The 17,103-nt window shown below is 52.0% G+C and overlaps 1 protein-coding gene across 1 annotated transcript in view; it reads right to left on the bottom strand.

The window, feature by feature from the left end:
- tiam1a (TIAM Rac1 associated GEF 1a) overlaps positions 1-11,664 on the bottom strand; it is a 32,588-nt gene extending 20,924 nt beyond the window's left edge. The window contains exons 1-5 of the mRNA XM_029173406.2: positions 11,459-11,664; positions 2,394-2,502; positions 1,022-1,707; positions 567-940; positions 21-293 (exon numbers count right to left, since the gene is read on the bottom strand). Of these exons, the coding sequence (XP_029029239.1) occupies positions 21-293; positions 567-940; positions 1,022-1,700 (1,326 nt within the window). The 5' untranslated portion in view covers positions 1,701-1,707; positions 2,394-2,502; positions 11,459-11,664. The remainder of the gene's footprint in view (positions 1-20; positions 294-566; positions 941-1,021; positions 1,708-2,393; positions 2,503-11,458) is intronic.
- Between the last annotated feature and the right edge of the window lie 5,439 nt (positions 11,665-17,103).

Here is a 17,103-nt window from a genome sequence, read left to right as displayed (position 1 = left end):
CCCGCGCGTGCGGAACTCACCCAGGCCTGGTTGTCCAGCTCCTGCCGGAAGTTCTCGTACACGCCCCCGCGGCCGCCTTCGCAGCCCCTCCCGTCCAGTCCGCCGGCGCTGCTGCTGCCGCTGTCGCTGCCGTTGAAGACGCTGCTCTCGGCCGCCGAGTACACGGAGAAGGAGGCCGACATGGCCTTGCAGCGCCGCGACACCAGCTCTCCGTCCCCATCGATCTCCGCGGCGACGCCGTCGATGCCACTGTCGCCGTACTCGCTCCCCTCCCCCAAAACGCCCGAGATGTCCTGTAAGGCACAAACACGTGTGTTTTCACCCACATCCTCACTACTCATTCATACACACACACACGCACAGGAAATGTCCCTGGTTTCCAAGAAAATGTAAATTACTAGAATGACTTGTGTCTATTATGAGAATCCCCTCAACTTCCTGGATACGACTAGTAAACAAAGTCCTCTGTCACTTCATGTTTGGGGCTTTGTGTTAAAAAGGGAAATTTAAAAATACTTCAATGTGACTTCCCCTCTTTAAATGCACTCCGTGTGTTAGGTTCTGACCTGAGTGGTTTGTGCGCGTCGTCCCTGGAACGCCGGCCGCGGTGCCGCCGCGATGCCCAGCGCCTCCAAGCCTTCCGACAGGCAATGGGAGCGTCTGCACGGGAGCGTGAAGGCGCCGTAGCCGCCGGCGTCGTCGTGCTCGTCCGGAGACAGGGGCCGCCCGTCGCCTTCTCCGGCCCCGGCCCCGGCCCCGGCCCCGGCCCCGGCCCCGGCCCCGGCCCCGGCCCCGGCCCCGGCCCCGGCCCCGGCCCCGGCCCCGGCTCCGGCGCGCTCAGCCTCCCTCCGGTTTCTGCCGTGGCGGCCCCTCTGGCCCCTGGGGCCCGGACTCTGCTGGCTGCACAGGTGGTCCAGAGACGACGCCCTTTCGGCCGCGCCTGCGGGGCACACAGGGGTTTCGCTGCAGGTCAGTGTGTGTCATCACCTGGAGGAGACTCACGTGTTCCCGCCGCACCCACCTGCACTGCCTCTGGGCCGTGTGAACGGCCCCCCCTCCTCCTCCTCCTCCTCCTCCTCCTCCTCCTCCTCCGCTCCGTCTATCATCTCCTCGGTGCTGGTCAGATGCTCCTGGCTCAGGTCCGACAGCGAGAACTCCAGGCTGTCCTCTCGCCACATGTCCGCCGACTTTGAGCGCTTCTTTTTAAAAGTTCCTCCCTCCTCGGGGGTTTCAGACATTCGCTGGAGGTAGCGTCCTCCCTCCAGAGCGTCTCCCTCCCCCTCCCCCTCCCCCATGGAGTCCTCAGCATCGTCCTGGGCGACAGTGTCCGCCTCCGAGGTCTCAGGAGTTGGTGTGGCCAAAGGGTCGTCGTCTTGCTGGAAGGACTCTGGCCTCATCGTCATGGCAACACGCTGCGACCAGTGCGGGTTGATGCCGAACTCGCCGAACGCATCTGTGGCGCTGAAAGGCTCCAGACCGTTGTCGGCCAAGGACTGTGGAATGCTGGGCGTGCTGGACGAGCGAGTGGAGGCCTCCGAGTTCCTGTGTTCCTGCTTCACAGAGGAAGCGTGCCGGGAGCGGCGGGTGACCGTCTGCTTGCCGGAGACACGGAGCGAGCGAGACGTGTGTTTACGGGAGAGATGTCCCGTCACATCGTCATGGAAACCACTAACTCCATTCTGACTCTCCACATTCCCCATGATTCAACTGCCAGACAAAGAGGAGGTTTCAGTCAAATACAAATGGTGCACTATGACAGAGGCCTTAAATTTGTACTCAATCATTTGCCAGCTGTCCTTCTTTACGTGGGCTGGTGACTTTGGAGACTGCAGGCAAACAAACACATGAACAAAAAAAAGTGCGTAGCGAAGAAATAAAAGAACAAACAAAGCTGCACCAGAACTCAGAGATTATGAGAGCATGTTGCAAACTAAACTGCGGTTCAGCCCCTGAATGCCGCTGTCAAACTCATTTAAGGAGGGAAGGGAACAAACATGTTTTATTTACAGAGCCAGATTTAAGGTTTGAACTGGGACATATGCAGAACAGCTAAAATGATTCAAACGATTAGCGAAGGCTTTTAGCTGCGTTCTGTTGATAATAACCTTATCTCAACATCCTGCTTTAACTCAAACTCGTGATTGCATAAGCACATGAAGCTGCTGAGTCAAGTACTGTTAGATCAGCTGGTCCTCTGTGAGTCACACATCATCAGACCTGCACTACCAGCTTCTCAGCGTGGCCTCAAATGGCCGAGAAAGAGATTTACGAAGATCTCGTCCATTAGGATCAAAATCTGTTCAAGCAAATAGTTTAAGCTTGCTTTAAGTCGCCTTTTAGCCGGTAAGATTTTGTCACTTAATGCAAAATGAGATGATTCTCAGAGTTTCTACCTGTCGCTAAGCAGCTGCGTCACCAGCATCCCCACATCAGAGCGGCGGCGTCTCTCACCGACCTCATGATGATCCTCCGCGCACCCTCGAACGCCGGTGTCAGCTTGCCCTGGGAGGAACAAGGAGAGAGGGGAGCGTTACGGTTCAGGCCTCACAACTTCAAAGTGACCTGATCTATCAAAGGCGTGCAGGGGAGGAGAGACATGACAAGGAGGGGAAGGCGCGTCTCCAGTTACGGCAGCAGGATCTGTCAGGTGCGTTACACAAAGTGGGTGAAGTAAAGTTGAAGAGAAGGCTGCGAGCGGAGGGAGGCTATATGATAAGAGACAGTATAGAGGATGAAAGGGAGGAGAGGACACAGCGGCCGGGACGCCTGAAGACACCACGATGCGTTCAGGCACCAACAGAAGACGCACGTATGCTCTATAGAAACGCACAGGTCGTCAGAAACGAAACGCGGAGCTGTCGTCTGAGCCGGAGGGGAGACGAAAAGCCGGCGATCGACCGTTTTCTTTAAACTAAACCCTGCTAACCCGAAACCACGCAGGCGTGTACAGGCATGTGCACAAAACAGTGCAGGAAAACACCCCTTGTCTCCCTGCAGACAAAGAGCAGTGCACGCACACACACACACACACACACACACGCGCGCACACACACACACACACACGCACACACACACACACTGCCGATAAAATGACAGATGATGAAAGCAGCATTGGATGATTTCCTGCTTAAGACTTAACTGATTCCTGCCAACACAACCTAATTTTCTTCTAACGCCGGCCCTGAGCTGCTTAGAGCAGACTATGATTTCTGTGGGCTGTTATAGTGTGAAGGTATATACAAGTGCCAACATGCTCACGTGTAGAAAATGTTGTGGCAGAGGCAGGTTTTACTAATCGTGTGTAGGAATTGGCAGACCTCTGGCAGGAAACCTGGAAGAAACAAAACCTATAAAACTATGTTGATGCTCTTTGTGTTATAATAACTAAATATTATGCTTTATAATCGAAAGAACGTATTCATCTGATCAGACGTGTGTAAAACACAGCCAGTATTTGGCTCCGCCGCACCATGCAAATGGGAGCGTATTTGATAAATAGCTCAAGTTTCACCCCTGCTGTGAGAAACAGTTGCATAAAATAAACTTGACCCTTGTTACCCGTCCTCCGTCCCATCCGGCCAGATGTTCCCATCCCCAGTCTGGAATAACAAAGAAGCCATTATCTACACACGATGCTTAACATGTGCTGGATATTCATTGTGGAAGTCAAGGCTGCTCTTCTTATTAGTCAGTAAAGCAAATACCGCTTATTTAATACCAACAACTACTACATGTTACATTAGCTGCACACAGCTGCCGCCAAACCGCGTACAGTAGCTCCAGAATGTCTGATCGGGTTCAGGGGTTCCGTTCGCTGCACGCTCGGGACAAACAAACAAAATAATCCCGTCTGACACAAGCGGGGGGAATCAAACCGCCGCAGGAGAGCGGCGGTGTACAGTCTAAAATGTTTAGTCTCTTCGTTTTCCCTCTCTCCCCGTGCCCTGCAGCAAGGCAGGGAAGGAGAGGGGTAACGAGGAGCGGGGGGCGGGAGGGGGGGCTCTGTGGGAAGCCCGCATAGAGCTGAGAGGTGAGGCGAGGCTCGAGGGGAGGCACAGGAGGAGGGAGGACGCGGAGGAAATAAAAAAAGATATACAAACAGGGGAGCTATGAATAGAATACAGAGGAGGAAGTGAGAAAGAAACAAGTGGAAGAAATGTGGGGAGAGAGGGAGTAGGAGATAGAGGGAGACGGGGGGGGGGTCCTATTGTTGCCGAGCTTTAAGTGGATAAGTAGACATGTGCTCTGGCGGCTTCTCTTTGGGCTTAATTGAGGGAGCCGAGACAAAAGAGGAAACATAATTATTCGCTCTCTTTCGCTCTGTCTCGTCCTCGCTCTCATTTTCGCAGTATATTACCACACGCGGGGAGAGTATTAACACAATGGCCCGCGCGCCAGCAGCCCAAGCATCATTACGTGCAGACAGACACACGGGCCGACGGGGCCGAGGACAAAGGAGGACGCCGATGGAAATGAAACCAAAACACAACTTTAGAGCGGGTCCTTCCAATTGCTCGTGGGGAAAAACGAGGGCCAGACGGCGCCGCAGCAGAGCAGCGCCGGGCCTGGATGTGCCGCTCAGCTGTCAGCAGCGCTCCACTGAAGCCCTGAAAGCCACAGTCGTCTCCAAACGCAGAGTCTCACGTCCGTCGATCACCTGAAGAACGCAGGCGAAAACACGACCGGTCCCTGTCTGCAGCTTAAGCACAGGGCACAATAGAATAAAGGCGTCCTCCCAGTCACACACACACACACGCACACGCACGCACGCACGCACGCACACACACACACACACACACACACACACACACACACAGTCCCATGAGAAAGGTTTTCTCGCTCGCACACGTCGTCACACTTTTTGGAAACATACCAAAGGCCTGTCAGAACAGCGGCGCGGCAGACACACCCCGCCTCCACCCTCCACCCTCCACCCTCCACCCTTTTCATGGGCGCTCCCGTCCCACGGCTCCGCCCGCCGTGACACGCGGCTCGGCCGCCAAACCGCATCCATGCGTCACCGTCTGTGTGGCTTTGAACGCCGACGTCATCAAGCACCTGCGTGAAATGTACCTGCTGCTGCTGCCACATGTTAAGTATGTGGATATGAATGGGAGTCTTTCATCATTCGCGTCCTCGCTAACACAAATGCATAAACACAAGCTGAAACGGTCGGTGAAGCGGCGGCTGCGCTCGACTGTAACCGGAGACGCTCTCGGCTCTGACCTGAACCGTGCTCTGACCTCTGAAACCACAGCTACCCACCATCAAGCCTCCACACATATGACGCAGTCCTGAATTCACCCTTCCCTCAGGTCATCCCCTGCATATTTCACATACCTTAACCCCCCTCCCCCCCGAACGCCCAAAGGCAGGGAGTGAAGTCACTGAGGTTAACGTGCTCCGTGGGGGGTCGAGGGAAGAACCCCTGGATGAACAGGGAGAATTCATCAAGGCCCCAATTTAACATATACTAACAGAGATAAGCACAAACACACATGAAGACACGCACGGGTGCACAATGGGACTCGTTCTTGTTTACACTGAGCAAACCTGCTCTGAATGGTAACAAATACGCAATAAATATCATGAAGACTGGCTGCGGGGAGGGTCAATGGCCCAAGCAAATACGGCCCAAGACCCTATAGCATCTATGAGTGTGTGTCAGTAGTTACACATAGGTTTGTGTGAACTATGTCTCGACAACAGTCAGACATGCTGTGGAAACATCCTACTGTGGAGCTGCACGCTCCACCGCACCCCCCCGCTCCCTGTCTCCGACATCACTGGTAGAATTCCCTGGAAGAGGGAGATTAGCTTCGTATTCACCCTTTCAGAATCTGACAAGACACGCGCCCCCCCCTCGCTCAGCTTAAACACACACGTGCACGTACAGTACACACACGGCGCTGCATCAGGCTCCAAATCAGCCGTCCGCGCCTCCTCACGTGATGAATCCTGCTGAGCAACACGGAGGAGGCGAATTCACCAGCGAAAAGATGAAGTTGGATGTAGGTCAGTGTGGCATCCGGGGATCAAGTTGGAAAAAATAAAGAGCAGCGGAATTCGGTGTCAGCCACTTCGCTCCTCTACGCTCCTCAAGTGTCACTAACCTCATTAAATGCGCTCCCCCGTCTTTCTAGGAGCTTAAGCTACACGCTCCTTAACTCAGACTTCAGCCGACTGTCTCTGCCGCGCGCTGCAGCCGGGGATTACCATATTTTAAAAAGGAAAATCCTGCCGCCGCGCGTCCGTTGAGCGAGGGGCCCGCGAGATGGAGCGAGCGCGCGGAGGCTCCTCGCGCTCGCTGGACACGTGCAGCCTTCAAAGGCAGGAGGCCGCGCGGATTAAAACCTCCCATTATCATCTCTGGTGGTGTATTTTTGTGTGATTGCTTGTTCTGAGATGGAGGGAAATCGAGGTTTGTCTGGATAAATTACATCCCTCTCAGACTTCAGTCACTTGAAATCCCCTTGTTGACGAGCGACGAGCGGTGACTATCTGCTTTTTGTTATAAATCAACTCCCTTTGCTCTGATGACACGCTGATTGCACAGACAAGTTATTAAAACCAATCGGCTGAATATTCATGTTGGTGATTTGCAATTCCGAAAAAGCGGGAGACGGTAAGAGAAGCGTGGTATTAATTATCCAGCAGGAGTGGGACGAGACGCTGACGGTGCTCCAGATTCGGCTGGTAACCGTAGAAACCCTGCAGGGCAAGACGCAGCCTGAGGGGATGAGGGGATGAGGGGATGAGGGGATGAGGGGATGAGGGGATGAGGGGATGGGATCGCGGAATGAAGGTGTCGAAAAAGAAAAAAAACCTGTTCTGTGCTGACGTGGCAGCTTATTTGAATTCCTTAAAACAGCTACGCAGTCCACGGCTTTCACAGTAAATTCTGAGTCACTTTGGCGCCTTCCCATTGATCTGATTCACGTTTGATTCCCAGCAATGCAAATTGTGTCATAACTGCCAGTTTTACTTCCTGGGGCCCAGAACTAACAAACACGGAGGACAACAACATGAGCGTGTTTCGCGTTTACGGATCCTGTTTATGCTCATGTTCGGTAACTTCAGCCGCAGCTTTCCAATATAACCCATGTCACGGCATCAGAACAACATCAGTACAGACTACCATAGAAACTGGCAGCCAGTGCTTCCTATTTTGCCCTGTATTGTCTGAAGAGACCGCAAAATAACAGGGTGGATGAGTGGGTCAGAGAGAGCGATAAGAGGGTTTCAGGCTCCGATAGACTGATTGAGGTGGGAGGTTGAGCCGGGGTGATGGGATGAGAGCAGCAAGAGGGTCGGGAAAAAAGATGATGGTGTTGAAAGGGGAATAAGAGGTTGTTAGAGCACAGGGGGAAGTGGACGTATTGAGTGGTGGGCCACAGGTAGACAGGTAAATGATGCGTGCTGAGGTGGAAGGGGACGTGAGAGGTCCTCGGGGGCTGATACGGACAGATGTTGTGTCAGTTCAAAGGGGAGCAGATGTGAACAGCCTCCATTTGTTGTCTGATACGAGCAGACCGGAGTTGGTGTATATGAAAGGCAATGACGGAGAGGCAGGTGAGAAATGGGAGGACTGGAGGGAGACGGGGGAGGAAGGGGAAGTTAACACCTGCAAACAGAGAAGAGGGAAGACACACTCTGATTCTCAGCAGGGAGTTGGAGGCGAACATCCAGAAGGTGGCTTCAAATTCTGCAAAGCGGTGAAACTACGTCATTGATCTCAATTCGTTACCAACAGACAGATCTGTGTGTGGACGATGACAAATCATCACTAGAACGGAGACGAGGATGTCAACAGCATGTCAGCAGCGTCTCCTGAGTGGACAGGCGTGGATCTAGGTCAATGGGTCCATTTCCCGGGAGCCGGAGTCTTGTGCAGACTCGAGCCGGGAGTTATTGTTCAGGCTCTTAGTGGCTACGGTGAATAAAGCCTCCCGTCAGTGCATTAGTGACCTGCATAAGCTCCACACGACGAACACACACACACACACACACACACACACACACACACACGCACACACACACACACACCTTCCCAGCATCACCACAGGGGTTCTAAGCACAAAGACTTGCGTCCAGAGACAACACGATCCCTCCTTAAACCTCGCTCCTCTCACACACGCCGGCCTTTCGCCGCACCTTGCGCGATCCCACGGCATCGCTTCCAGGTCAGCGAGCAGGACGTGAAGTGTGACAGTGCGACTCGGCGCTCGTCGCACTGTAACTACTGTACTGTAATGTGATGTGGGGGCTGAGTGGAGAGACGGGGAGAAGGAAGAAGGACAGACAGCGGGCTGAGAGGCCGTTTCCTCTGCTTTAATTACAAGGTCTGGTAAACTTGGACAGAAAACACAGTTAAATCAAACACACACACACACACACACACACACACACACACACACACACACACACACACACACACACACACACACACACAGAGTAGGGGTTGTAAAGATTCCCGAGCACAGATAAGGACGGGATCCCAGGAAGCCAAGTCTCCTCAGCGCAAACACAGCATAAACACTATACTTGAAGACACTCTGCACTCCCACTGTAATCCCCACTCAGCACTTCACATATAAACATATCTCCACTCCACCAGATTCCTGCCGAGGTGCCTCCTTTCACCACACCAAGCTGCAGCATTCGCAAAAGCCCAATTCTAATTGTACTTCTACACTCGGAAAAATCTGGATTTGAATGTACAGTAGACAGAGAGGCGATGTGTGGGCCGGGATGCTACACTAATGAGGGATAATGGGCAGGCGCTGCTGTGACACCAGGACAGGAAGGAAGGAGGGATGATCCAGAGACGGAGGAGACACAAAGGAGGACAGAGAGAAGGAGGGAGGGAGCGCAGGAAGGAAGAAACTCCCAGTACATAGAGAGACAAAAGGGAGGAAATGAATGAGGGCATGCCAGCTCATGTCAGCTCAGAGGCGCCCCTCCCCCCTCTGGACCCCCTGTGAAACCAGGCATCCCCTTCTGCCTCTCCTGCCTCCACTCCTGCTCCCCAGCAGGGGGTTGATGTGGATGAGAACACGGCGTCGCACACGCACCCCGCACCTACAGTGAGAACTCCCGCCGGCCCGCTCGACCGGACGGGCCGCATTATCGACGCGCAAGGGCGTCAGTGTGACATCATGTAACAACGCGCTGACTCACCGGGCTCTCCTCGCCCTGCACAATGTCCCACCATCCTTCCAAAAGTCACAGGGAGGTTGAGGACGGAGACCCACGGGCACCTTGGTCCCGCGTGCAAGTGGGAGAGTGAAACACACACACACACACACACGCACGCACACGCACGCACGCGCACACACGCACACACACACACACGCACACGCACACGCACACGCACACGCACACGCACACACACACACACACACACACACACACACACACTGAGTCAAGCACAAACGTTGTTCTACTGTACGGTGATCAGCGAGAGAGAGAGAGAGAGGGGTGAGGCATTAGCCAAGCAACTTTAAGCTAAGAAAGAGGGGGGGCATCACCCCTTTTGATGTTAATTGCATCACCTCTTTATCGTGGCAGCCACACGCTCATCACGCTGATGAATTAGCTGCGGCCTGGTAACAAAGAGGTCGTGTTTGTTGTTGTGGTGAAGGATGTGTTTACTCTGCACGAGTGCGTAAAGTGGAGGCCGACAAATCTGCACTAGAGGTTATCACAAGCTCAGAGTTGTGTATCAATCTGGGTCATCGTATACTGCAACACGTTAAGTCACACAGTTAATGCACACAGCTTGTGTAACCCCCCCCCTCCTTTTTCACACTCACACACTATATTAGCTTACTGTACACAGACGGAGCACATGGCTGCTCGGAAGTACACACACATATTTGTCCTGGAAGCCTGCGCACATAGTAAAGACACACACACACACACACACACACACACACACACACACACACACACACACACACACACACACACACACACACACACACACACAGAGTCTGAGATAATAGCTCTCCCTCCTTTCCGCAGCCTCAGGCTTTCACAAAGTCTTTGTTAGTTTTGAAATGAAACAAAAAAAAAAGGGGGCGCGCACACGCGCGTGCACCAGTTTTTATCTGACACTATAAATCCTTTCACGGATCACTTCCTCAAAAAAAAAAAAAAAATCCCTGCCAATATTCAACTTCCCCACGGCGGCACACGAGGTAGTGAACTGTAGCAGGAAAGATAAGAGGGAGGAGAGATAACGAGACGGAGGACGGCAGACAACAGGACTGCTGCTGTTTGTTTCCAAAACACAATAATGTGAATATTCCCTCATTCTACGATCAACACTTCAGGCTGTGTCACCTTCAAACCGCTGGGCTCCAATCCTGGCTCCAGTATCATTAGACCGGGCTAACAGTCACTTCTTCATGCTTCTGCACTGACCCAGTCAGAGTCAATACATGAGCCTTCCAACTGTAACTGCTCAGGCTTAGCTGCTGCAGCCCGCTGGCTTCATGGCCGGTGATCCCCTCTAATCTGAATAACAAAATGACCCACAAATCTATCCGTCATGCGATCTCCACCGGCTTCACTTCACGGAGGACTTTTTATTGTTTTAGGACCGAAAGCTTGAACGTGAGGAAGGACCAAGGGAGAGTTTTTGCCCTTTGACCCTCATACCTCCGTCTGAATGCCTGAAGATGACCCTCTGCACAGCTGAGACCTCACACCCACCACAGTAAACACAGTGTTCAGTAAAATGCACAAAACGGGGACCTCCCCTCCCTCCCCTCCCTCCCCTTCCTCCCCCAACACTGCAGCTGCTTCTTCTCTTCCACGTAAGTCTTCCTCTACCTGCTCTCACCTTCACCCATCCACTAACTCTCACGTCTCCCTCTTTGTCTGTCTGGACCCTGCTCTCCAGCTGCTTCCACTCAGCCCGGCTCTCACACACACACACACACACACACAGGACCCACCTGCGCGTCACCGCGCCACAGTCTCATCCGCAGAACGGACAGCCTGCGTCGCTGTAATGGCACTTCTCTGTTTGTGCAGTTGTGGGTGAGTGTCAGGTGTCGCGGACCAATGTCCTACTGCGATCGTTAATGATTGATAAGCTCTCACCTGAACACACGAATGAAGACCACACGCAGCTTTTGTGCGGGCCCATTAGCTTTGTATAAATTTATAGGAAAGAGTCTGCGTGTGGAGAGAGAGAGAGAGAGAGAGAGAGAGAGAGAGAGAGCTGAGAAAGGAGCACGGTATTAATACTGTACTAGTAGAAGGAGAGAGAGGAATCACGCTTGTACACAGAGACACGTTGTGTGTGAAAGTCTGCAGTAACGCGTGCACAGACGTTAACACACCTGTACAACACAACGCCCCACAAACTCCTTACAAACACAAGGCCGAACAGCTCTACACCCCGCAACCTCCAAAACATCCCCCGAACAGCACATGAACGCCTCACCTCCACTCAAGCTCCCAGAGTTCCCAGTGTCTGCGCCAGTTAATTCCCAGCGTCAGCGCATGTCCTCCCGACGCGCGAACAGACCCTCGAATCAATGAGACGAGTGCGGCGCAGCTCCGTTCACGCACATCGCACGCACGCACGCACGCACGCACACGCCGCCGTGCCGTGCTGCCTCCTGCATGCCCGGACCAGACTGACGGCGCGAGCGGAGGGTGTGAGCGCTGCCTGCGCGTGAGCCCGCCCTCATCGCTCCCCTCCTCCTCCTCCTCCTCTTCCTCCTCCTCACTTCCCTCTCTCTCCAATTTCACCTCCCCGCGCCCAGTTGACTGCCAGCATGTGCGCTGGATCCGTGCCTCTAAGCCCTTGGACGGCCCAGTCCGCGTTTTAATTGCCGGCTCTCTGGCCTCAAAAAAAGTTCTGCGCGGAAACAAAGACGCGCAGATACAGACACGCACGAGGAGAGAAGCGAAGCGAGGCCAGCGAGCAAACCTGAAACTGCGCGAGGTCTGTCATGGAATTTATGAACGCACCAGTAGTAGATCTGCTCTTTCACTGATTTCTGGAATCATGCCTTGAATTTTTCCCACAATGACAGATTCACAGTTACAACGGGTTCCAACACTGACCCAGTTCTACGCCAGAAAATATCAAGTCATCACTTCAGACGAGTCAAACCATTTATCTTAAAATAATTAATTAATTCATCAGAATATTAAATTTCAAGACAATCACTATTTCGTTTTATTTTGCCAGATATGTGTCCTGCCACAGACTCGTTCCGATTTTGCTCAACATCACCAAATAACATTTGGCTTCACAACATGGGAATTTCTGAAACAGGGACAATTACATAACAGACCTTATTGTCTCAGCGGGCTCCGGCATTAGGCCACTGATATATGTGCTGTTTGGGGGCATTTAGTATTTATGGAGCGTGTCAGACAAAAGGGCAGGAGAGGTAACACACCTGGCCAACAAAAGGCCGACTCAGCATCCACAGGGGAGACAGGCACCAGATACGAGATCGTGACAGTTCGGCATCAGACGCTGGTCTCCACCCAGTCTGTCCACCGCGTTATCTAACGACGTGGCTGCTGGGAGCCAGTTAAAACAGGAAACGAGCGAGGATCCAGGAGGATGGAGAGCGACTTCCACCACCAGTTCTCACACACGCTGCCCAAACACAGCTTTATTACGCTGTAATGCAATTATCCCAGCAGTGTGGGGCAAATGGTTAGTAGTTTAAATTAGAGCAGTATAGAAGGTAATAACAGATGTTATGTGAGAAACAGCGGGATGTCGGGGGCCTCAGCTATTTGTAATGGGAGCATGTTTGTTTGTCATCTGCGCATTCATAGAAGCCGTCGGTCTGACAGCAGTCAGCGAATTTCAAGTCCCATTCACCCGACGCGTCTCCTGTGGAGCAGCCCATCGGCTGCAGCGCCCTTTGTTCCGTCGTCTTCCTGAACACCTGAAGCGGCCTTTCAGCACAACAGGCTGCATCCTCCGGTCCTTATCAGGCCGTATCACAGAGCCCGTGTGCGGCTGGGGGGTGGGGGATATGAGTTAAACCAAAGGGATAAGACACAGATTGGTTTCACATCCTCAGAATCCTGTCACATCACGCTGCTCAGCATGTTGAAATTCATGGACATACTGTATTGGAAAGGGGACAAGAAAGACACACGGGCAGAGCAGCCTTTCCCTCCACCAAACCAACACCCACCTTGCCGGTTTTGATAAAATCATCATCACCAGCCATGCGAGTAAAGCTGATGAATTATGTATGTGCTGCCGGGCAACAACACTATACAAACCTTTTGGCCTGATACCTATTTTAGTGCAACGTTAGCTACTGGTTACTAGTTCCTGCCCCTGCAGTCATATCATCTAATCCAGCATGGTTACATTTCCCATTAGCATGGGATAACTCACTACACACACACACACACACACACACACACACACACACACACACACACACACACACACACACACACACACACACACACACACACAGGCATACAGAAAGTCATAGCAGAAGCCAATAATAATAAGAGCAGATGTGAGTGACAGGTCATCAAACTGGGGAATAGGTGGGCCCCAGGTGTTAGCCTGCACCCCTTCATAACCAACACAATGAGACAATAGCAAGCATCAGGTGTGAGGCCGCGATGGTCCGCTCGGCTTTGGATACGCCGCACGTCGATCATAACGCGGATCAAACCACCTCCAACAAAAAACACAAACAAATACACACTGTTTGTCTTTGTGTTCATACGGCAGAACTGAATGTGTACACACTCAAGTTAATATTAGCATCCGCTAACGGGCAAGTACCTTCGACTTCAAGATCACACAACAAACAACAACAGCCCAAAGCTATGATTCTAACTAGAGGTTAGGTCTTAACTGGAAATGCAGTTATGTTTCATATAAAAACACTGTGTGTGATTGAGGCTTGTTAATAGGACCCAACATCTGTTTCAGGGGAAAAGACCAAAGAAGCAAAAGCAAACAGCGCTTGGATCTCTCACCTATCACCTGACGAGACAATGGGCCTCACGGGGTCTATAAACTCACACAGCTGTTTGCAGTCACTCTTTGCTGATTGGATCTATATGATGAGAGGGACTTGAGGTCACACGGCTCTTCTGAGGAGGAAGTGGAAAGATAAGTTTAAAAGAAGCCTGTCAAACGGAGGCACCGCATGCAGAAACACATTCCATCTAGTCTTTGATGAAGGAAACTATTATCATTTGCATCTGCAAGGTTTTTATAAGGCTTGCGTATATTCGTCAAGCATAAGTGAGATCGCAGAAAACTGCATCTCTTCATCAAAAAAAAGACAGATCAGATCTGAAGACATGTTGACACCCAGATAAGTAACCGCTCCGTACCATCATTCAAAGATGACTATCAGCCATGCAGCGTGTGGCAGCACTGGCTCAACAGCGTTTACAGAAATGAAGCCTTCATCTCTGCTTCCGTTTGTCGCTCCCACTCTCTCACAGGGACACGTGTGTGCTCGTGTAGGTGGCTGCGCCTGCAGGACGCCGTCGGAGGGAGGAAGAGCGACAGACGGCGGCGGCGGAGTCTGGGAACACAAACAGAGCGACCTCCTGACCTCGTCACAGGCTCGTGAGCACAAACTGCGCGGCTCATTTCGTGACTCACGCAGCCTCATAACCCCGAGTCTGTGCAGACACAAACACATCCTTCTGCACAGTAGCCTCAAACGCACCAGACAGCACTAAACCCCCATGAGGCTGGAGCCACAACAATCCACTCTCCTGCCCCTCCAGCGGCCGACTAGTCATGATTGTAGCTTGTTTAATGTGATTATTTAGGCTTTTTATGTGAACATCAGAAAAGCACAAGGTCCTCAGTTCAAACATGAATAAATAACGCGCGCGTCTTCCTACTGCCGCATCTACATTTCAGCCGAAAAGTTGAAGACGCCAGCGGGACTGTGATGGGGGAGGAGGAGGCGGGAGACGAGTTTGAGCGTGGCACAAGGAGGGATTAGAGCGTCAGAAGGTGAAGTGTTCCTCTGATGGCTGCGCCCACAGGACTGACTGGAGGAGTAATCCCAGCAAATGGAGGAGTTAACGGTTACCACCCACTGAGAGAGAGAGAGAGCAAGAGAGAGAGAGAGAGAGAGAGAGAGAGAGAGAGAGTGGAGAGAGTTATGGTATAGTAAATATAATCACTTAACTATGCAACTATAAAAGAGAGAGAGAGAGAGAGCGAGAGAGAGAGAGAGAGAGAGAGAGAGAGAGAGAGAGAGAGAGAGAGAGAGAGAGTGGAGAGAGTTATGGTATAGTAAATATAATCACTTAACTATGCAACTATAAAAGAGAGAGAGAGAGAGAGATGGAGAGAGAGAGAGTAGAGAGAGAGAGAGAGAGATAGGAGAGAGAGAGCGAGAGAGAGATAGAGAGAGTGGGAGAGTTATGGTATAGTAAACTAATCACTTAACTATGTCAACTATAAGCGAGCGAGAGAGCGTGAGCGGAGCGCGCGATTTCGCGAGTGAGTGCGCGCGCAGAGCGAGAGATAGAAGCGAGATCTAGAGCGCCCGGCGAGAGTGGGAGGTTTGGTATAGTAAATATCATCACTTACTATGCAACTACCTAACCGGCGCGCGCGCAGCGGTGCGAGCGCGCGCGCTCGAGCCGTGCGCGCGCCGCGCGCGCGCGCGAGCGCGCGCGCGGCGACACGCCCAGCGTGGCGCGTTTATGGTATAGTAATATAATCACTTAACTATGCAACTATAAAATAACACAATTTTGAACAATAACCACTTTGAACTACTGATTTGTTGCTTTTTTAACAACACGAATATCGAATCTACGTTTGTGACAGGTCAAATCTTCCGCAGGGCTAGAAGACATTGTTCAGCGACACCCTGGGAGCTCCGAGGAAGCGTTCCGTGCGCATCAGCAGAACCAGGGAACGCTGTGCCCTGCGATGAAAACTCAGCCCTGTGCTGCTCCCGTGTCTGTGGAAGATTTGCACCGGTGTGACCTTGCGAACGCATCAGTGCTTTCACGCCGGCTTCTGCTGAGTTAGCTGCAACATCAAATAATTAGAGGCACAAACAGCCGGAGAGAGACAGACACCGGGAGGCGGAGGGATGGGATTTAGTGGGGAAGGAAGAGGCCGCGACTGAAGCTACTGAGCGCTTTTAGTGCCGGGAAGCACACAAAGCCTCGAGCTTCATCAGGTCATTTGATCTCAGAACTAAGCAGAAATTAACCAGATCACAAATTCAATAACCATGTTAGGGCCTAAAAGACGGCCTCTGTTGTAGAACGGCCCAGTGTTAAACCAACAGAGCAACCGTTGCTGGTGGCAGAACTCACTCCCACTCCAACCGTTCCCCTAATTGCAGGTGTTGCTGCTTCGCCTCCTCCAGCAACATCAGTCTAATTAAAGCAAGATCATTCTTGTCCAGGTTGACGAAGTCCCGCGGCACCGCAGGCCGTTCACACGAGCACCGTTTCTTCATCCTACACAGGATCCTCAGTGAGTAACAGTGGCCGTCCTCACAAGGCTGTGAAAGGAAGTTTAAAGGAAATGATATCCAGCCCTGCCTTTCACTATCCTTCTCATATTTTACTTTTCAAAAATGTTTTCAGAACTAGATGAATAATTAAGAAAAGTCGTGGGGTGAAGTGCATAATTTCAGGCCGGGTAATTCAAAGGGATTCAAAATATGCGCATATTAGCATAGAGATTTCCCCCCTTCATCTCTGAGAGCATGAGGGTCAGAGCCCATTATCTGTAATGAACAAAATGAGAATGAAAGAGCAGCAGAAGAAAACGCCAAAGTCGGACAGAGTGGGAGACAGTGAATGAGCTGAAGGTACGACGCCGCCGTCTAAATGTTAATTTTATTCCGGCTACTCACATTATAGAATGTGTTCTATGCGAGATGACCAGGATCTTTCCCCTCCCCCTCCACAGGATACCAGTGTGTAGCGGCCTTCGTTCTACTGGGAACAGTGGAACACTTCACACCTGAGCAGCACATTTCACACGAGCCTTTGAGAGGCTTTAATGGAAACGCCGCGAGCGGGTGCACACGGTAGATGAATACGATAAGCTCTCAGTCCTACATGGGGCGAATAAAGACC

The sequence above is a fragment of the Betta splendens genome, chromosome 14 (genome assembly GCF_900634795.4).
Source record: "Betta splendens chromosome 14, fBetSpl5.4, whole genome shotgun sequence".
NCBI classification, from domain to species: domain Eukaryota; kingdom Metazoa; phylum Chordata; class Actinopteri; order Anabantiformes; family Osphronemidae; genus Betta; species Betta splendens.
This window is presented reverse-complemented; position numbering and strand designations above follow the sequence as displayed.